The 22,012-nt window shown below is 42.7% G+C and overlaps 1 protein-coding gene across 1 annotated transcript; it reads right to left on the bottom strand.

Moving 5' to 3' along the window:
* Nucleotides 1-263: 263 nt before the first annotated feature.
* On the bottom strand, nt 264-21,801 carry LOC121436536 (E3 ubiquitin-protein ligase RNF4). The gene is made up of 8 exons (XM_041636532.1): nt 21,676-21,801; nt 14,118-14,274; nt 9,975-10,101; nt 7,289-7,368; nt 3,909-3,918; nt 3,419-3,578; nt 2,877-2,925; nt 264-2,476 (listed from the first exon to the last, which is right to left on the bottom strand). Exons 2-8 carry the CDS (start codon nt 14,124-14,126, stop codon nt 2,327-2,329), a joined length of 585 nt encoding a protein of 194 aa, XP_041492466.1. The 5' UTR covers nt 14,127-14,274; nt 21,676-21,801; the 3' UTR covers nt 264-2,326.
* Between the last annotated feature and the right edge of the window lie 211 nt (nt 21,802-22,012).

Here is a 22,012-nt window from a genome sequence, read left to right as displayed (position 1 = left end):
ATTCTGTGCAAGTGGTCAGGAGCAGTGTACCAATCTTAGCCAGTGATGTTCATAACAAAGTCTCTGGAACTTTTATTTCCACTGAGCAATACTTCACAGTAGACTACTTTTGGACATTCCCGGGCCTGGGATGCAGCAGTATGAATGTCATCTTCTGGATAAGCAGAAATTCCCCTGCCCACATCAGGTATAAATCACACTGAATGAACACCGCACACTTTAGGTAAAATGTTCCAAAGAGCAAATTAATGAATGAGAGATACTTGGTTCCAATTGCTTTATTTCCATCTTTAACACTAGCAGGAGTCCAAAACAGACTGATATCCATGAGCATAGTTTAAATGTAACAAAGAAAGAGTTAAACTATATACATTAAGGAAATAGGAAAGGGATTTTTCTATACCAACCTTTTCCTATTAATTCAGTTTCTGATTAGTAGAACTAAACACTTATTTTTCTCAATTTAATTTAGGATGAAGTAATAGAACTTTTATGGTCAACTTCATAAACTGTCTTTAAGGAGAAAACGAATTTTTAAGTGGGTGTCACCATATTTTCCGGTGAACTGGCTGCATGGTCACCTTGGCTCCTTTAAGTCTGGCTATCATTAGAACTAACAAGAGCAAGTCCATGAGGCCCACAGGGAACTCAATGGCTGTGACATCCAAGGGGAGGGCACACTCCACACATCACAATGATGAGAGCTAATGCTTCTACCCTTTGAGTCCATGTAAAAAAATTACTACTCTCATTCAAACTAACTGGAAGTCAAACAGTTTAAAAAGTCAGAGTAAAGAATAAAACTATTTTCTTTTCACATAGAGGAGGGACACTCCTTCAGCTCCATTTAAAGTGAGTTCTGTGCTGAGTCCCTGCTCCATCAGAACAGTAAACTGAAAGTCAGTTATTGCTAGCAAAGCTCCAGTGGTCCCTTTCCCACCTCAGAGATGTTTCACACAAAAAGGCTATTGGTTTGGCTTGAAGCCCTCTGAGGAAATAGCGTGGAGGTGGAGGCAGGCTGGCACTGAAGGCCTATCCTCTACGAGCCACCCTGTGCCTTGTGTCCCCAGGGACAATTTACCACTTCACTGCCTCTGAGAGGGTACCAGAGGCTCCCACACATATGGAGTGGAGCAGGGATTGTTATGTGGTCCCACGGGAAGGAAGAGGCACCATGCTTTGCTGATCAAATCCTACAAAGCAGTCAAAAGTCCAGAGGATCGAAGCCCAATCGGCCAGAAGAACAGCTTTGGAAATAATCGATCTACTCAAGGGCTGTGGGATAGCCAGGGTAGTGGCAAGCTGAGTAGGGCAACACCTCTGAAACACGGGCAACAGTGACTTGGGTAAAAGCGTGGAAGTGAACAGCTGATAAGGCCACTGTTACTGCTACCACCTCCTGGTATCTATGCTTGGGCAGACATTAGGCAGTGGGAAGTGAAAAACTGAGGGCTGGAGAGCACTGTGGACAACACAGGACACAGCAGAAAAGAGAAGAGACTCAAAAACTTGCTTGTCCTACTGGCCTTGAATGCTCTGTGCCAGGCAAAGAACTTTGGAGCATGGGTAGGGTTCCTGAGAACAGCTGGCGAACAGAGATGGGGTGCGATGGGCACTGCTCCCACAGGCAACACTGGGCTGAGGACACTAGCAGTGCTACATCTTCCGGATTGCAGAAGAGCAGGTGAAGAACGGGCTTTATTGCACTTTCTCATTCTTAGGAAACATGGCTGCCCCGCAGAGGGTCTCTTGATTTGCAGAAAACACCACACATCAATGATAAGGTACAGGTAGAATCACAGATCACCTCTGCTCTCCAAAGAAAAATAAAAGTCCACCGGCAGGGCTTTTCAGGGGCAGCTTCTGTACTGGGATCCTTGGGTTGGATGGACTATGTCTGGCCAGGTCATTGTGTGGCAGGCAGAATAGCTAACTGGCAGATACCTTGGGAAGGTTCTGTACCCAGAAGAGCTGGGGCAAACTTTCCCAACAGGGAAACTTCTTGGCCAACATGTAAGCTCCATAAAGAGGCTGGAGCCACAATACTCAAAACTCCAATGCGCCTGACTCCTTTTCTCCTACTCCCGGCTCAGAATACCCAGGAGAAAAGATGCTAAGCTGACATGGGAGGATCCCTGGATCCTGCTCCATAGCATCAAACTGGAGAAAACCAAAGATCTAAGGGGTTGGAAAACAAAAGAGCAGTTTACATCAGACATTGATTTTTGAAAGTCTTTTTTAGCTCAGGAAACTGGAGGCAGATACCACGCAGAAAGCCTAGCCTGGCTGTCTGTCCATTGGTTTATCCTGAGCAGTTCTGAACATTTCATATATAAATGGGGTGGCAGCGTTTATGGTTGATCTTTTTCCTACAAGTTGGGCAAGTGTTAGCATTCTTAAGGGAATCATTGAGGCACTGGCTACAGAAGACGTGGCCACATTCTGTAGAAACAATGCGGCGTCCACTCTGCACAATCTAGAAGACATTAAAAAGAACAGCCTTAAGATATCCCTTACCACCAAGAACCCTAATGCATTCATCACTGAGACCAGTGAAAACAAAGGGGCAGAGTCTGTACAACAATCTCAGAAGCAAACGGAACAAATTGTAGACAGGACAGGATTTTCCCAGTTGTAGGGGTTATAGGCAACCTCAACAAAAATCAGCAGTTTCTAGTTAAGGCTACAGCAGGAAACCTGAATTTGAAGAGGCTAAAGATGAAATACACAGGGACCATGATCATCAATGGGAACAATCTCCTTTGTAATTAGTCTTTGTGATAGCTAGGTGTCAAATCCCACATGAGGCACAGATCCTCCAAGTTCTTTTTAGTGAAACAGGTTAAAACCAAAGGAGATACAACTAGGTTACTTACCTCAAAGTATCCATCCATGCAGATCGGACAACTGACAGTACCCAGGGGCCTGAAATCACAAGTACTTCAAATCAGTTTCTAAGTGAGCTCAAATACTTGATTATACCTTATAAAGTGGCTTCATATATGCAGGCCCTATCTTCTACCAAATCTCTTACTTCTGCTCAATTAGGACAGGCATACAAAAAACTTGAAAATAAATTATCTGAAGTATTGGGCTGGAATGGGCATGAAAAGAGAGATAGATGGTAGAGAACAGGTCTAGAAGAAAAGATGCAGACAACTAGGCTCACCCATCTGTTTCACCTCCAGCATTACTGCTAGCGGTGCCCGTAATAAAACCCACTTATATCCAACCCTGATCACAGTGCATGTCGGTCTCCTGATACAACTGTCTGTTTATTGGTCTATCCTGAGCAGACAGCTGAGCCCTGCATTCCAAACATGCCTAGCTGTTTTGCAGACCCTTGTTCTAGAGCTGATAAGCTTGGCATCTGTATACCCTGGCCTCCACCCAACACAACAGCAGCAGAGCACATTACCTGAGTCCTGTAGCTCCTTCATCCCTGGCGCTTCGAGGAGTATGGGTAGTCACATACACATCCCTGTCCCTAGACAGTTCCTCATCATCACTGCTCACCACACAGCTGTCAGTATGGTCTTGGCGTAACCTCCTCCCATTTCTTCTTGGCCTTCCCCTTTCTAAGAAAAAAGTCGCATTTTCAGCCCTAGTATCAAGACCCACCCTCCCTCCCCTTCAGACTTCCAGAGAGAAACCATCACCATACTAGTTCTACCCCACACCTCCAGAAGGTCCTGCCCAGGGGCAGAGGCCATTCATTTGCCTTCTCAGGAGAAAGCTCAGTCCCTGAAATCATGGGCATAGATTTTCAGTAAAACCAACAGGTTTGACCAAAGGCCACCTCCTGCCTAGAGATCTTGGAAGGGCAGACTGACAAAGCCTGCAGGCTATGGCATTCATTCACCACAACTTCGTTTAAACCCAAGAGAAAAGGAAATGAAACTACTCACCTTCAACAATCTGAAAAAGGGGAAAAGAGGAGTGTTATAAACATTCTGACCTTTTAACTGCTATAATGCACACATCTTGCTTTCAATACTGTATGACTCTCAAAAATACTGCTTATTTATGTCTTTAGTTAATATCAATAATTTAATGGACTTTGATGATTCATTACAATCAACAACACATGGAGAGTGATTGGGAGTTACCAAATCCAGACAATTCTTTTTAATAGCTAGGTCAAGCATGAGGTAATTTCTGTAATAAATCCAATAGCAACTCTGACACAAGAACCCAAGCCTCCTGTTTCCCTCCACACTACTATTCCTGGACTTTTATCTAACTTCCTGCTCATTCAGTCACTATTAGGACAGTTCCCTCATTCCCACTATTCCTATTCCAGGCTCATTCAAGGACTCTACTCACTGCCGTGTGAATAAGGCATGGTAGGGGAAATGTTGACTTGCCACCCAGCAGAAGAACAAGGTCTTCTTGGAGGTAGAATTCCAGCTCCTTTGTCAGGACCTGACCAGGTCCATTATGGGTAGATGTTGAGTTCTCAAAAAAAAGGGATTTGGAGAGGCAGGAGGATTTCTGTGAGTTCGAGGCCAGCCTGGTCTACAAGAGCTAATTCCAGGACAGGCTCCAAAGCTACAGAGAAACCCTATCCCGAAAAACCAAAATAAAAAAAATAAAACAAGGCCGGCGGTGGTGGCGCACGCCTTTAATCCCAGCACTCGGGAGGCAGAGGCAGGCGGATCTCTGTGAGTTCGAGACCAGCCTGGTCTACAAGAGCTAGTTCCAGGACAGGCTCCAAAACCACAGAGAAACCCTGTCTCGAAAAACCAAAAAAATAAATAAATAAATAAAAATAAATAAATAAATAAATAAAACAAGAAAAGGGATTTGGGGTGGGGTGGGGGGTGGAGAGATGGCTCAGTGGTTAAGAGCATTACCTGCTCTTCCAAAGGTTCTGAGTTCAATTCCCAGCAACCACATGGTGGCTCACAACCATCTGTAATGATGTCTGGTGCCCTCTTCTGGCCTGCAGACATACACACAGACAGAATATTATATACATAATAAATAAATATTTAAGAAAAGGGATTTGGGGCTTTCTGAGCCCTTTCTCTGTTTACTAGCCCACTTCCTTCCTCAGGAATGCTTTCCCTCAATAAACTATTTCTATTACTTTGAGATAGGGGAAAAGAGAGGAAGAAAAAGCATTTGGTGCCAATTTCCAGAATTAGTCAAAAACTGGAATGTAACTTTAATGTACATCCCTTAGGACTAAATTACCCTCTTTATAGAACTCCATGAAATTGACAGGAACTAACAGTAAGAGTCAACTTTTGCAGAGGAGACCACTTCCAATTCTCAAACAGTTCTGGCCCATTTCCAGAAACACCATTGGTTATACGGGAGCCAATGTGCCTGAATTCACCATAGTCTTTGAGAGGATACCAGAGATGACATTAGGACAATCTGGTGATTTCTAACTAAAACAATACTGCTGTGGAAAAAATCCCTTTGTAGACTGTCAAGATTTGCCACTGAGATTGGTTTAATAAACAAGCTGACTGGCTAATAGCTGAGCAGGATTAAGTTAGGAGAGCCAGACTAGGAAGCCGGAGGAAGAAAGGTGGAGCTGGAGATGCCAGTCAGCCAGGGGGCAAGCAGGACATGTAGAAAATGAGGTAAAGCATAAACAGAAATATGGGTTAAGTGTAAGAGCTAGTAACAGCCTGAGCTATCAGTTGAGCATTTGTAAGGAATATTAAGCCTCTGAGTAGGTATTCCCTGGCAGCTTCATGCCATCATGATTTCATTTTCCCTCCTTGAGACTAAGCTTAACTATATAACCCAGGAACACTGCCTTTCAAGTGCTCAAGATCACAGGCATGCACCATAATACCTGGTTACCCATCCCTTCATCTTGTAGCTCTAGCTATTCTGTTTTTTGTAGTCCAGGCTGACCTTGAACTCACAAGATCAGCCTGCCTCTGCCTCTGCCTCTGGGAGTGCTGGGATTAAAGGTGTGTGCCATACCCAGCTTCTGTCTTGCTTCTCAATAAAATCTTACTCTCAAAGTTTTAAACAAATTAGAAAACACTGATCTGTCTTGGTTGTGGCAGCTTGTTGCTAGTCACTCAGAATTTCAAACCTTTAAGACAAGTGAAGACTAGATTACTAACATCTCGGTTCCATGTCTACAGTCCTTTCTGCGTTCCAACCGCTAACACGTGTTGAATGCTACCCAAGGTGGCAATACCTCTATTCCACAGCTTCGCACCTGGCATACTGTCATCAAAAGGTTTTTCAAGTGAGTAGCAAACTTGTCCTTTTTTTTTTTTTTTTTTTTTTGGTTTTTCGAGACAGGGTTTCTCTGTGGTTTTGGAGCCTGTCCTGGAACTAGCTCTTGTAGACCAGGCTGGCCTCTAACTCACAGAGATCTGCCTGCCTCTGCCTCCCGAGTGCTGGGATTAAAGGCGTGCGCCACCACCTCCCGGCCAAACTTGTCCTTAAGATGCTCATCAATGAGTTGATCAGATCCCAAAAGACACATGGAAATGGGGTGTATGTGTGTGTGTAGGGGTGTTCCAATACCATGGAACATGTCTTTCAGAATTACTTTCTAATACTCCTGACCAGACTAGGTTTTAGTTCTGGCAGGCTACACATGGAGTCACAGCCTCTCAAGTTCTACCCTCCCTGGAGTCAGGAAAGAGCTGTGGCAGCAGGTGCTAGACTAGGTAGCTGCTTTCCCTGGAGCCATATTTACTGGCAACTATTTTTGAAACCTAATGGCGGCACAGTCAATATTCCCAATTCCCTTCAGGTCAGAGGTGTAAACACTGCAAAGCACTACACTTCATGCAAGGCAAGGCACCTAAATAGGTCTCTCTTAATACAATGTAGTACCAACCCCGGCAAAGCTAGTATCCCATTTCAAAGGGCTATGCCCAGCTTACACATCTGAAACTATGAAATCAGGACTGCTGTTATGGAAAGGTCAAAAATCAGGCAGATATAGTCCACAGGAGACAAAAGCGACAACAGGTGCTCTTCCTGACATACTTCTCATTAGGGGTTCCAGTTACTGAATATAGGTTCCTTTCCCTTCACAATTATTTGATGAGTATGTGTGGTTTGCCTGCAGTGTATCTGATGCCAACAGAGCCCATCTTGGAACTGGAGTTACAGCTGGCTGTGAGCTACCATGTAGGTACAAGTCCCCTGTAAAAGCAGCCAGTGCCCTTAACCTCTGAGCCATCTCTCTACCCCTCCCTTTCAATCTTTCTAACCCTGGTCAGTAACCCAGACTTTAGATGCAGATATGGGCCAGGGACTCCTACCCAAACCAGCCAACTCTTATTCAAATGCTTACCACAACAGAGTCATTGTGAGTGAGGTCCACAACCACAGGCTCCAGGGATTCACAGGTGAGGTCCACAATTTCATCACCAGCTTCAAAATAAAGCAATTCCACAAGTATTAGGATAGGGGTATACTCCTAAGGCTTGGTTGATATTATAAACATGGTATAAATTTGTGTCAAAGTGTGAAACCCTACACACACAATATAAAAACCAGCAAGACTACCTTTTCAAAATAACAACCAAGTGCCCCTCCAGCATTTTGTTAAGTGGGCTACATGAATTTCTTGAGGTCCCAGAGGTGTACATGTGGGGACAAACACCTGAGTGGCTTCACCCCACCCACACGATCATGCTTAGGCATCACAATTTCATTAATTAGGGAAGGCATGCAAAAACCACTTACAACTATTTTTTTCCTGATTGCTATTAGTATTAAAAAATATGAGGGTTAGATTTTATAAACAGTATGAATAACATATTCTAACTTGCTTTACCTTCTTTTATTTCCCAGTGTTAGGTGTGGTAGCACACACCTGTAAGACTAGCCCTTGGTAGACAGAGGCAGACAGATCTCTGAGTTCAAAGCCAGCCGGGTTTACAGTGTGAGTTCTAGGATGGCTGGGGCTACACATAGGGACTCTGTCTTGAAAAGCCAAAAACACCCCAAAACTTGTCTGCCTACCTCTTCCCCACACTTATATACACACACAAATATATAATATACCAATTGCCTCTCATTCTTCATGAAAAAGAATGGCTGCTACTTAATGATCTATAAACCATAATTTATGAGTCAATTATCTTTTGGCAGATAAAATTGGCTCTGCCAAAAGAAACACACTGCTTGTATGTATGTATGTATGGGCTGCTTGTATTTACCACCTTGCAAAGGTGATATAAATTCCAATAGTTTGACAAGTGCCTCATTGGAAACAGCTGGATCCGTTTAAACTCTGAGACCGAGTCCATGTGTGTGTTGAGTGTTACACTGAAGAAAAGGATCTTCTTTGGGTATAGAATTCAAAAGTCCTAATCTGTAGATAAGAATAAAGGCTCTAAGGAATTCACTGAGAGAAGTCAAACTGAGACCAAGCAGAGAATGAACACTATCAGGGAAGTCCAAGAAACTCACCCGACACAAAGTAGCTTCTTTTTAACTCTAAGATGGCTAAAAGTTCCTATTCTGTGGTATACACATATTGTATAACATCTTAATTTTTTTTCTTTGCGGTAGTGTTAAGGGTTGAACAAGGGTCTTGTACATTAAACAAGTGCTCTACCACACTGAGCTACACCCATAGCCCACTGCACTTTTCTTTAAAATATCAGTTCTTAGACCTGGGCAGTAGTGGCACATACCTTTAATCCAGTACTCGAGAGGCAGAGGCAGGTGGATTTCTGTGAGTTTGAGAATGGCCTGGTTTACAGTTTCAGGACAGCCAGGCCTGTTACACAAAGAAACTCTGTCTTGAAAAACAAAAAACAAAAACCATTTAAAATATCAGCACTTGGCTGGGCAGTGGTGGTGCACGCCTTTAATCCCAGCACTTTGGAGCAGATCTTCAGTGAGTTTGAGGCCAGCCTAGTCTACAAAGTGAGTTCCAGGACAGCCAGAACTGTTTCACAGAGAAACCTATTTCGAAAAATCAAAAATTAAATAAAAAAAAAAAATCAGTTCTTGGGTATGATATATAAAAGATAACAAAGCAAAGTGGCTCATCTAAAACATTTATTTATTTATTTATTAATTTATTAATTATATATACAATATTCTGTCTGTGTGTATGCCTAAAGGTCAGAACAGGGCACCAGACCTCATTACAGATGGTTGTGAGCCACCATGTGGTTGCTGGGAATTGAACTCAGGACCTTTGGAAGAGCAGGCAATGCTCTTAACCACTGAGGCATCTCTCCAGCCCATATCTAAAACATTTGACACTTTCCTGAGCAGGCAAGGGAATATCCAGTCTGGCCTCGTCTCAAACCAAGCTTTAATGATAGCAGTGTTGACAAGTTTGCCTTCTTTAGAAAGTTTTAGTCTTAATGAAAACCAGAAAAGGAAACTCAAGTATTTCACAAAGCTAAGCAGGGTGAAGTAGATGAGCCAAGTGACTGCTTCAAAACTCATACAGATACAATAATACCAAAGGGGGCAGCTTTACTCATTGTAGCTATAAGCTGTATAGGTAAGTTTAAGATTATACATACACATAAAGCAAGTGCAAGAGCTTCCAACAGCTAATATTTGTATGGTACCATCTGCCACACATGGTCCCAAGGGTTTTATGGCATAAATTCAACCTGCCCTATATACTAACATTATTCCTCACCACAGAGGAGGACACAGAAGCTCAGCTGTGACCTGGGGTTAAAGATAGTTCAGGGGCTATGAATACTTAACTGCTCTTGTAAAAGACTCAAATTCCCAACCCCCACAGGGCAGCTCACAAGCATTTGTAACTCGAGCTCTAGGGAATACAATGACTTGTTCTGGCCTCTGTGGGCACCAGGCACACATGTAGTACACAGACAGACATACATGCAAGCAAAACAATTATACACATAAATTGGGGGAGAGTATGACTTCATGAGGCATGACAGTGGGCATTAACAGATACAAACTGAGTCCAATTCACTTATTTACCCACGATATCACACTGTCACGCATTACAGTCCAGTATTCCTGGCTCTTACCAGTTTCCACGAGTTCTATGGGTTCTGTTTCCAAGGAAATCTCAGGGGCTGAAGTTGTTTCCCGAGTTCGCTTCTGGGCTTGTCTAGAACTTACTGTTCCACCACGCCGCTTTCTTTGAGGATTTCTCTAAGGTCATCAAGGGGGAAAAGAAGCAGTTGCATGAGTTCCAGATTTGACAGAAGAGTAAAAAACCAACAAACGGGAATGGTTTAACTTGGTTGTCCTCTTGTGTGCAACACCACACACACACACACACACACACACACAGAGCATGTGCACCCCACCCACTATAAAACTTGTAGCACCTGTGAAGCACAGGGTGAAAAATTCAGTACTTTTTGTTGTTTCACCTGATAAAAGGTCCTTTGCTGTGTAGCCCTGGCTATCCCAGAACTCAAGAGATCTGCCTGTATCCGCCACGAGGGTGCTAGGATATAGATCTTATCATCATATCAGCTGTTTGTATCACCAAACAAATCCAACTATGGTTTACAATCCCATGTATGGTCACATAACTGAATGGGGGAGGGTAGGCTGTGCAAAAATATTTGCAATAGCAAAATGTTTTCTGAACCTACAAAGACCAAAAATTAATTTAAAACCAATGCATCAAGAACTGATACTTCTCATATTACCGGCCCATGTTACATCATATGACTTGACTATAGTTTTGCTTCTGAACACCCAACTCAACACGATGGAACACCACACAATGCCAACACTGTCTAAAATACCTTCAATAAGATTCAAGATTACTGTTAAATAGGAATTAGTGTTTTTTTTTTGGGGGGGGGCAGGGTTTCTCTGTAGCTTTGGAGCCTGTCCTGGAACTAGCTCTTGTAGACCAGGCTGACCTCGAACTCAGAGATCCACCTGCCTCTGCCTTCTGAGTGCTGGGATTAAAGGCATGGGCCACTACAGTACGGCAGAATTAGTGTTTTTACTGCACATGTATTTTTTATTCTTACAGAAACAGAATCGTTAATTATAAATAAGACTTGTAGCATCTTCCTACCATTATTCTTTAGCATATTATTATCAAACTGGCACATCCTTAGATTACATTGCTCTAGTATGTTTGATTTTTTTTTCTTTTTCTTGAGAGGGGGTTTCTCTGTGTAACAGTCCTAGCCTCCCAGGAACTTGCTTTGTAGACCAGGTTGGCCTTGAACTCAGAGATCCTCCTGCCTCTTCCTCCTGAGTGCTAGACTAAAAGGTGTGCACTACCACCAGCATGTTTCATTTTTTAAAATTGTTGTTTTCCAGGTATAATAGCACACACCTTTAAAATTCCAGAGCCAGGTGGATCTTTGAGTTCCAGGCTAGCCAAGGATACATAGAAGACCTTGCTTCAAAAATTAAAAAATTAGGGGCTGGAGAGATGGCTCAGCGGTTAAGAGGATTGCCTGTTCTTTCAAAGGTCCTGAGTTCAATTCCCAGCAACCACATGATGCCTCACAACCATCTGAAATGAGATCTGATGCCCTCTGCTGACCTGCAGGCAGACACACAGACAGAATATTGTATACATAATAAATAAATAAATATTTAAAAAAAAATTACAAAAAAAAGTCTGTGTAAATTAATCTGAGTTTCAGAAAAAAGAAATAATCAATTTTGGTTTGGGATTAGGATAGAATTTTCAATGTTTCTGAAATGGCCTTAAATATCACACATTTATTTTAAGCGGTATTATTAGCAAGTGATCATAAAATCAAAATATTTAGCTGGGCATGCTAACACATGCCTTTAACCACAGGTACTGAGAAAGCAGAGCTAAAAAAATACCAAAGATATTATAACACACTCACAAACAAACATCATTCTGTCAATTTTTACTTTTTTTCTTTGCTTTTTGAGAAAGGGTTTTTCTGTGTAGCCCTAGCTATTTTGTAACTTGTTCTGTAGACTAGGCTGGCTTCAAACTCAGAGAAAAGCCTGCGTCTGCCTACCAAGTTCTTTTTTTTTTTTTAAATTTATTTATTTATTTATTATGTATACAATATTTTGTCTGTATGCCCAAAGGCCAGAAGAGGGCACAAGACCTCATTGCAGATGGTTGTGAGCCACCATGTGGTTGCTGGGAATTGAACTCAGGACCTTTGGAAGAGCAGGCAATGCTCTTAACCTCTGAGCCATCTCTCCAGCCCTGCCTACCAAGTTCTATGACTAAAGATGTGCACCAACATGCCCAGCTAATTCACTAATTTTTTTCTTTAAACATTTATTGTGTGCATGCATGTACTCGTGCTTCTGTGCTTACATGAAGTCAGAGGACAGCTTTCGGCAACTGATTCTCTCCTTCAACCCTGTAGGGCCCCAGGATCTAGCTCGGGCTGTTAGGCTTGTTGGTAACAACAACCTTACCTGACCAAGATTAACTCTTTACATAAAAAGTGTATCTATTTCATTAACATAATTTACTTTCATCTTCATAAAGAGTAAAATTATGTTTATATGCCAAATAATTCTTTTAAAAGTAAACATGAATTATCAACAAATACTTAATCTGCACATACATCTACCCAAGGTCCTAAAAATTTCCCCACAGAAAAAAGTTATAAGCACAAAGTTTAGGACACCTTACTCTAGAGTCCAACCTGCATGTCTTGCACTGAACCAGAGCTGACTCCCAGACAAGAGCAAAAGTGAAAATGGTTATTTTTTCATTTTACATATACAAATATTTTGCCAGCACATTTTACATATACAAATATTTTGCCAGCACATTTTACATATACAAATATTTTGCCAGCATGTATGTCTATGTACCACTTCCTTCCTGTGAAGACCAGAAGAGGGCACAAGTTCTTCCAAATTGGAGTTACAAACAATTCTGAGCTGCAAGTAAGTGCTGGGAATTGGAACCCAGTTCCCTGAAGGAACAGCAAGTGCTGTTTCTGAGCCACCTCCCTATACCCCGTTTTTTGTTGTTGTTGTTTTTCTGGAAATAGGGTTTCTCTGTGTACCTCTGGCTATCGTAGAACTCACACTGTAGACCAGGCTGGCCTCAAACTCAAGAGATCCGTCTGCCTCTGCTCCTGAGTGCTGGAATTAAAGGCGTGCACCAACACCACCTAGCCCTAGATCTAGTTTTAAAATTATGTTTAAATCTTTTTGAGTGTGATCCACATATATGCCATAACATGAGTGGAGGTCTCTTTTACCACGTGGTTCTGGGATCCAAACTTGTCAGAAAGGGCCTTTATCAACTGAATCCATTCCACAGAACTGTAAATAGTTATTACATTTGTAAAGGCCAGGTCTTTGTCACTCTCTACTCCCCCTTATAAATGTCTGAGTGCTTTGTGTGTGTGTGTGTGTATATGTGTGTGTGTATGTATGTATGTGTATATGTATGCGCGCGCACACACACTCACTCTCTCCATATGCATGCCTGGTGTCCACAAAGGCCAGTAGAGGGTGACAGATGACTGGATCTAGAATTACAGGAGGTATGAGTCACCTGACACACATGCTGAAAAACAAAAGCTAGAGTCCCCTGGAAGAGTAGTAAGTGTTTCCTATCCACCAATTCATCTCTCTAGCCCTTAGTTTATTAGATCACATCTCTCATTAAACTGATGTTTGTTTCTCCAAGATTGGTTGACCAAGTACGCCTTTGTGATCACCTCTTCTCTAAGCACTGAAAATGTATGCCACCCTGCCCAGTTTTTATATGGGTGATGGGGACCCAACTTGGGTCCTTCTCACACATGAAGCAGTTTATTCACTGAGCCATCTCTCCAGTCTTAGAATTTGATCTCACTATATAGTTGAGTATAGCACTGAACTTAAATTTCTGATCTTCCTACCTCCATTTACCAATGGATTATAGATGCATTTACTACTTACTTGGATTATATGTAGGCATATACAACAACAAAGATTTTTTTTTAGTTCTGCCGGAAATGTAACAAATAGTCTTTTGCATAAACAAGAGGCACATCCTCAGCTGTTTCCGTTTATTTTAGAGACAGTATCTGTATAACCCAGACTACCCTCAATTTTCAGTCTTTGTATTTTAACCTCTAATATCTGGAATTAGAGCCCAGGGCTATAACATGCGGCTTACAGTCCTCTAAGAGACAGAGTAGCTAACTAATATTGGTAAAAAAAATTTACAAGCTAAGAAAACTTACTGTACTCATTGTGCTCTCTGGCTTCAATCCACAGAAAATCAAGTGATATACACCAAGGTTTATGGGGAGGTGGAATGTTCTCAATCTCTCACGCCCGCTGAGTACTCATCTGTGGCTTACAATCTGGAGTCAATTAAATGTCCAATATTTACAAGTCCTGAAAAACAAAGAAACTAATAAATGTTGCTATTTGCATTGTTGAAGACAAAACTCACAAATGTACATATACCACATACACAGAAAATTTACCAGTCTTTTCTGTCACCTGGATGCTTTGCTGAACATTTTATGTAATTTGTACCCTTACCCTACATTCATTTTAGGAATCTTGTTGAATATAGAACTGACTATGTAATTCCCAAATCTACTACCCAAACTATTACCATCTTCTGCCTGTGCTCCTTTTTGGTGCTTGGGATATAGAATACTATATTCTATGAGTGGGCTATACTACTACAACCTTCCCTGACCTTTTTGGTTGCTTCAAAAGTAGCAAAAGTGATTAACTCTAGGAGAAAGACAAGTTTTAGTTGCTTAATTGGAATACATACACCACTCCTTAGCAGGAGGAAAGGAACGTTTCTTTTTATTATTATGGTTTATTTAACTTTATTTTATGTGCATTGGTGTGCAGGTGTCAGATCCCCTGCAACTGGATCTTCAGACAGTTGTGAGCTGCCATGTGGGTGCTGGGAATTGAACCCGGGTCCTCTGGAAGAGCAGTCAGTGCTCTTAACCACTGAGTCATATCTCCAGCCCCTGAAAGGAACGTTTCTTTTTTTTTTTTTTTTTTTTTTTTAAAATTTATTTATTATGTATACATATTCTGTCTGCGTGTATGTCTGCAGGCCAGAAGAGGGCACCAGACCTCATCACAGATGGTTGTGAGCCAGAAAGGAACGTTTCTTAAGCCAAGCAGTTTCCTTCTTGTCCTGTTACTTCACTACCCTTCCAAGGATCTGAGGGACTAAGGAGATGATAGCCATCTTTTGCAAGTTTCCCAACTTCTGGTTTAGACCACAGAAGAGTCCCAGACCCACTGTAATTGCTGGATTCCCATGCATTTACACTTCTGGTTTTAGGAAGTCTCTGTGTGTGTGTGTGTGTGTGTGTGTGTGTGTGTGTGTGTTTTGAGACAAGGTTTTGCTGTAGCTTTGGAGCCTGTTCTGGAACTAGCTCTTGTAGACCAGGCTGGCCTCAAACTCACAGAGATCTGCCTGCCTCCACTTCCCGAGTGTTGGAATTAAAGGCTTGCGCCACTAAGAACCAGCTAGTTAGTATCTTATATATGAGCACACATCTATGAAATGTGTAACACTCCCCATTCCTAAAGGGCACATCTTAATTCAGAAGAATATAACAAAAATATCTTGTCAGGCAGTGGTGGCACATGCCTTTAATGCCAGCACTCAGGAGGCAGAGTTAAGTGGACCTCTGTAAGTTTGAGGCCAGCCTGGTCTATAGAGCAAGTTTCAGGAGAGTCAGGGATACGTACACAGAGAAACCATGTCTCAAAAAAAAACAAAACAAAACCACAAAAACAAACCCAGCCCCACATGTATCTTTGGATTAGAGCCTGTTGTGAAAGCAAGAGGACCTGAGTTAAACCTCGACAGCACCCACAGAAAAGCCAGACAAGGCAGGCCAGGAACCTAAGCGTCTGGCTGGCTCAGCTCAGCTTAGAGACAGCTTTAGATTTAGTTAGACTCAGTTTCAAAAAATAAGGTAGATAGCAATATAGGAAGACACATGATGTCCTTCTCTGGCCTCTACATGGGCAAAGACATACACACCCCACACATGAAAAGGGGGAGAAAGACCTGTCTGCTGAGTGCTGAGAAATGTGACAGGCATATTTTGATGGTTCTATTAGTCTCTCTTGTAAGGTTACTGGATATATTAAGTTGGTTGTCTGAAAACCTTAGGCTGTTCTTCTCTATTCTTATAATGCAATGCTAAAATTGGCTCTCCATGATATCCTTTGATTGGATTTGAGTTTCTCTGACCTGTTTTTATTAGACTTATCTAAGCACTTAAGTATCTTAGCACTCAGCTTAACCTACATTTTTAGTAATAAGACAAAAATGATAAAGCTGATGTTTACAATCGACATTACATAAATCCCATCTAAATTAGATATCCTCTCATTTACTCATCCCATTTTCAAAATGTCTAGCATATTATCAGAGACCCAAATCCCTTTATTGTAATGGTTCTTTCAGCCTAACCAGACTTTGAGACAAGTCCTGCACTTTCCCATTACACAGAGACTGGACAACGAATGATAGTTACCTCTCCCAGGACTTGACAACCAACCCAAATTTTTCTTTTCAGGATACTCTAAAGGTACCATCAACCCCCAGACAGCAGGAAATAACTTTAAGAATGTGATACCAGGGCAGGAGTGGCACACGCCTTTAATCCCAGCACTCAGGAGGCAAAGGCAGGAGGATTTCTGTGAGTTCAAGGCTAGCCTGGTCTAAAAGAGCTAGTTCCAGGACAGGCTCCAAAGCTACATCATAACCTTGTTTCAAAAAACAAAACAAAAACAACAAAAAGATACTTCCTAAAACCAAAAGTGTAAAGGCATGGGAATCCAGCAATTACAGTGGGTCTGGGACTCTTCTGTGAGTTCCAAGACCAGCCTGGTTTACGAAGTAAGTTCCAGGACAGTCTTCAAAGATACAGAGAAACCCTGTCTCTAAAAACCAAAGAATATAACACCCACATTCCCAAGAAAATAGGTGGTTTCTGATTGTTCAATGGGTTATAAATATGTCATTATTTATTGAAGTTGGTTTTAAGTTGTTATTGGTAATGGTCTGGAAAAAGCTAAATGAAGGAAATTAGATTCAAGGTTCTTGTTTTGAAAAGAAAAAGGGGGGCTATAGATATGATAGGATAAAAAGGTACATTACTGAATGTACTTTTAAAAAGCAACTACTAGTTTTAAATGTTTTACATTGGATTTGACTTTTGTATATTGTATACAAAATTTGAGATTAATTTTGTTAGAATGCACTGTATATAAATCTCTAATTTTGTTCAAAGTATTATACCCATACAGCCCATTTAACAATGTAATACAAATTTCTAGTCCTTGAAAGTTATTACTACCAACTGTTTAGGAGAAGGAAATACAGGTTAGTACTTAGTCACCTATTACAACCAAATTTGTAGTCACTTTGTATGTTCTCAAGGTCAAACGGATATATTTTAAATAGACGGGTCATCTTCAAACACCAGAGATTTACAGAATATGGCATTTAAGATGTTTTAATAACATAGGTCCATTTTTTTTATGACAATGAGATGTCTGGGAGCACCAATCTACTTCAGAGAAGATCAAAGAAATACGGAGTTTATTTTCTTTGTGGCAAATGTAAGCCACTGGGCAAGAAAATGCCCTTGCCCTGACTGCTGACAGTATGCTGTCCTAATTGGCTAAGCAGGACAGAAAAGAAAGTGACTGCCAAACATTGTCAAGATAAGGATGGAGAGTCCTTTAGAATGTTCAGCTTCACAGAAAAGTCTGTCAGATATGCTAGGGCTGTAGGTAGAAGACGGATGCCCCAACATTGCAGAGTTTTGGTTACTGTGCAGATAGCCAGCTGTTTCTGTCATTTCTCATATTTGAAAGTTGCTTGCACTTCCTATTTACTCAGTTAATAGTATTTCCTTCTTGGGTCTCTGAGGAAGTTGAAGACTAGACAGTTATAGTTTTCCTTGTTTACTAGATGCAGAAAACAAGTTATGATAGAAAGTAAAGTAGACTAGGTACAAGACTTTGGACTCACAAGATAGGATAGATATGGAGTATCTTCTGAGTCTGTCAAAAGCAAACGGACTAGGCATTGGTGATGTATCTATTGCCTCTATATATTGTATAGTAGTACTAATATAACAATATTATATATTGTACTTACTGTGTAGTTTCTTCTATTAGTTATACCCTTATTTTAGACAAAAAAGGAAAAAATGTGTTGATATTTCATTTGTATTTTCAATAAATAAAGTTTGCCTGAAGAACAGAAGGCAAAACAGCCACACTAGTCAGCTATACAGGCCAGGTGGTGGTGGACGCCTCTAATCCCAGCACTAGGGAGGAATATAAGGCGGGATGAGACGGGAACTTGCTCTTTCAGTCTGAAGACTTTAAAGAGTTAAGAGCTCTCTAGTAGCTTGGCTGCTTTTGCTTTTCTGATTGTCAAGTTGAACACCAATACCCGTCTCTGAGTTTTTATTATTTGTGCAACACAACACAATAAGCCTAACTGTAAATCAAACATCTAACACAGACCCCACATTTAGTATACTTAGCAAAACAAAAATAAGGTTGTCATTTTTCTTCCCAATAAAACTGCATTCAAATTATATGGTTCATTAGATGCTTAGAAGAAATGACATAACAGAAAAATGGTGGGAAGAGTATTTTTATTTGAACCTTGGGGCCTGGAAAGAGCCAGACAAGGGATCTACCACTGAGCTACACATATCTCAGCTATATATGAGAACTTGGGTTCAGATCCCAGTATCCATGTAAAAAGGCAAGGCACAGCAGACTCCTCACTGGAAAACCCTAAACTGTGTGTGTGTGCACGTGCATGCACTTGGAGACCTGGTCTCCAGGAGTAAGGTGGAGAGTGATGGCACAACACTGCTCTCTGCAAGCACATATACCCTTCCCCCACAGAGTGAGGTGAGGCCCACTAACTTGCCCTGAACTCATTCCACAGCCCAGTAACTTGTGAACCTTTTACCTCGGTCTGTTGAGTAGCTAGGAGTAGAGGCATAGGTCACTAGTTTTGCTATATGGGGTGGGGGGAGGTCAGATCTAGGGGAAAATGGATCCTTTCACTATATGTAAAATTATAGTATCTATTGGGTAAACAATGGGACTTGAGAGTAGGATTCTTACGTGTTCTGATGTTACAAACCCATAATCTCAGTTACACCAGAAGCCAAGTCAGGACTGCCAAGTTCAAGGCCTGCCAGGACAATCAAGTGAGTTCAAGGGCAGTCTAGGGAACTTAGCAAGACCCTGACTCAAAATAAAAACTACAATGAGGAGTTACTGAGAAACCTTAGCAGGTAAAAAGACTTCGCATATACAAGCCTGACAAAGTAATTCAATCTGAGTAACCACATACAGTGGAAGGACACATTGACTTCATAAACTTGTCTTCTTACTACCAAACACACATCACTGCACTGGGGTGTCACAGACCTTGGTCATATTCATACAACAGTATTAGTAATAATAAAAAGACCAAAGATATAGCTCACTGGTTGAGTAGCTGCCTAATGTGTGAGAACCTGGGTTCAATCTCCAACCCCCCCCCCTTTTGTTTTTTTGAGACAGGGTTTCTCTGTGGTTTTGGAGCCTGTCCTGGAACTAGCTCTTGTAGACCAGGCTGGTCTCGAACTCAGAGATCCGCCTGCCTCTGCCTCCCAAGTGAACAAAACAATACCGTTTTTGAGTGTTCACGATTGCAGTCAACACTATATAGTCACCAAGAAACCAACTTTCCTCTGTGTGTGGGGGGCGGAGGGGACCAAGTACACAAGCAAATAAGCAAAACCTAAACTGTTCCTGAGCCCAGTCTCCAAGTAGCCCAAGATGATCTTAAATTCCTGATCCTTCTGCCTCTACCTCTGAAGAACTGGAATCACAGGTACTCTTCAAAGTATTTGGAAAATACTTATTAGGGAACCATGATAAGAAAAATACTCAGCCGGGCCGTGGTGGCGCACGCCTTTAATCCCAGCACTTGGGAGGCAGAGGCAGGCGGATCTCTGTGAGTTCGAGACCAGCCTGGTCTACAAGAGCTAGTTCCAGGACAGGCTCCAAAACCACAGAGAAACCCTGTCTCGAAAAACCAAAAAAAAAAAAAAAAAAAAAAAGAAAAAAAAGAAAAATACTCAATATTTGGAAACTATAAAAAATAAGTCAACTAGCCCTGAGGTGGTAGCGCACATTTTTTTGTTTTTTTGAGACAGGGTTTCTCTGTGGCTTTGGAGCCTGTCCTGGAACCAGCTCTTGTAGACCAGGCTGGTCTCGAACTCAGAGATTCGCCTGCCTCTGCCTCCCGAGTGCTGGGATTAAAGGCATGCGCCACCACCGCCCGGCAACATTTTTTTTTTTTAAAAGACAGGGTTTCCCTGTAGCTTTGGAGCCTGTCCTGGAACTCACTTGGTACACCAGGCTCGCTTCAAACTCACAGAGATCCGAGATCCACCTGCCTCTGCTCACGAGTGCTGGGATTAAAGGCACGTGAGTTACCACCTCCCGGCTGCTAGGATACGTCTTTAACCCCAGCATTCGGGAAGCAGAGGCAGGCAGATCTCTGTGTTCGTGGCCAATCAATATGGTCTACAAAACGAGTTCCAGGACAGCCAAGACTACACAGAGAAACCCTGTCTCAAAACAAAATAAAATCAATCCCGCCACTCCCCAATGGTGGTAAACACTGTGTTAAAAAAGGAAGCTTTTCAGAAAATTATAGTTGGAAGCTCACATTAAGTAACATAAAGGCCAGCAAGACATTTTCCCAATCATTTCACATCGAACTCACAGGTAAACCCCGAACCCTATTGTTTCTCCATCCATTAAAAAAAACAAAAAAAGTACGGGGTGGGGGGGTGTTTTCCCTCTCACCACTGTTAGGAACTACAGTCAATCTGCGTCCAACCTGTCTCCCGGAACCACTTGGGCAACCTAAACTGAGGCACCACCAGACTGCAGAAATGAAAGCCTGAAGCGCCCCAGGGCACAGACAAGTAAAAACACAAAAGCAGAAACGCCCAGATCTGGACACGTACTTATCGAGGCAAAGGGTGTCTAATGGCGTCCACGGAAACAGTGTTTAGGGTTAAGGATCAGGTTGAGTTTCCTATTCCTGTATACAGATGTGCCAGGGAGGGAAGGACCCCAAAGGGTGCAGGGCTGGACCAAATCTCAATCGCACGCTTCACCAACCATAGGTAAGGCAGAAAACGGCTCCTGGAAGGCCAAACCCATTCAGTTCCAAGGCCCGCAAGAGTCCTCAACACTCTCCAGGCTTAGACAGGGCCCGCCACGCGGCTTGGGTGCCCCAGCAAACTCGCAGGCCCCAAGAAGGCGGGGCAGCGGCGCCAGCACACAATGGCTGCGTCGTCAACGGGGAACAAAAACCTTGCTCTGGTCCTCTCCGGTCGGCTCGCTCAGTCAAAAAAAAAAAAAAAAAGTGACCTTGGAAGGGGCCCTCCCCTCTTTGAATCTCAGTTTCCCTTTCCAGTTTGCAAAAAAGGTTCAGCCAGCCAAGCCGCGAGTGGGCGAGCGGCGCCGCAGATGAGACTTCCCTAAATCCGACGCGAGTGTCGCGTCGGGCTCCGACACCCGCGCGCTCTCCGGGGCCGAGGAGGCTGAGCGGACCCGACCCCGAGAGGCGCTGTTCCGGGCGGCCCGAATGAGCCGCGACTGGCGGCCCCCAACTCTGCTGTAGGCCGAGAAGCCGCCCGTGCCCCAATCCCGCACTGCCCTGAATTGCTGCCTCCATCCCGCGAAGCCTGGTCTTACCTGGAGTTGGTGCGATCAGGCAGACGCCACAGTCGAAGCGCTCGAGCAAGGACGTACCACCGCCACCAGCCGCTAAGGAGACCCGCTCAGGCAGGACTCCACCGCCTCACGGAGACCCACTTCCGCTCGGCCGGCCCTGGCCCGCCCTTCCCAGTCCCTATTGGCTTCTACCGCCCTTACTCCCGAGCTCTACCGGTTTCGGAGGCTCGTTTGCAATTCTATTGGGTAAGAAAACTATCTATTACCGCTTTGAAATAAACCTTCTTCCGGCCACGCCCCCCGCTTGCTCGCCTGAGTTTCCACTTCTCGCGAGAGCACCGCCAGTCGCACTCCTCCC

Source organism: Microtus oregoni, unplaced genomic scaffold (genome assembly GCF_018167655.1).
Source record: "Microtus oregoni isolate MIOR12 unplaced genomic scaffold, Mior012 000049F_ref0000343, whole genome shotgun sequence".
Taxonomy (NCBI): domain Eukaryota; kingdom Metazoa; phylum Chordata; class Mammalia; order Rodentia; family Cricetidae; genus Microtus; species Microtus oregoni.
The sequence above is the reverse complement of the archived record's forward strand: the minus strand, read 5'-3'. Positions and strand labels throughout refer to the sequence as shown.

Bases quoted from the DNA above. Each gene is read 5' to 3' on its own strand.
- LOC121436536 (XM_041636532.1), bottom strand. The intron at 7,369-9,974 runs GTAAGAGCCAGG...TTTATTTTGAAG, and splicing joins CATAGAACTCGTGGAAACTG to CTGGTGATGAAATTGTGGAC. The intron at 2,926-3,418 runs GTAATGTGCTCT...TTGTGATTTCAG, and splicing joins GAAGGAGCTACAGGACTCAG to GCCCCTGGGTACTGTCAGTT.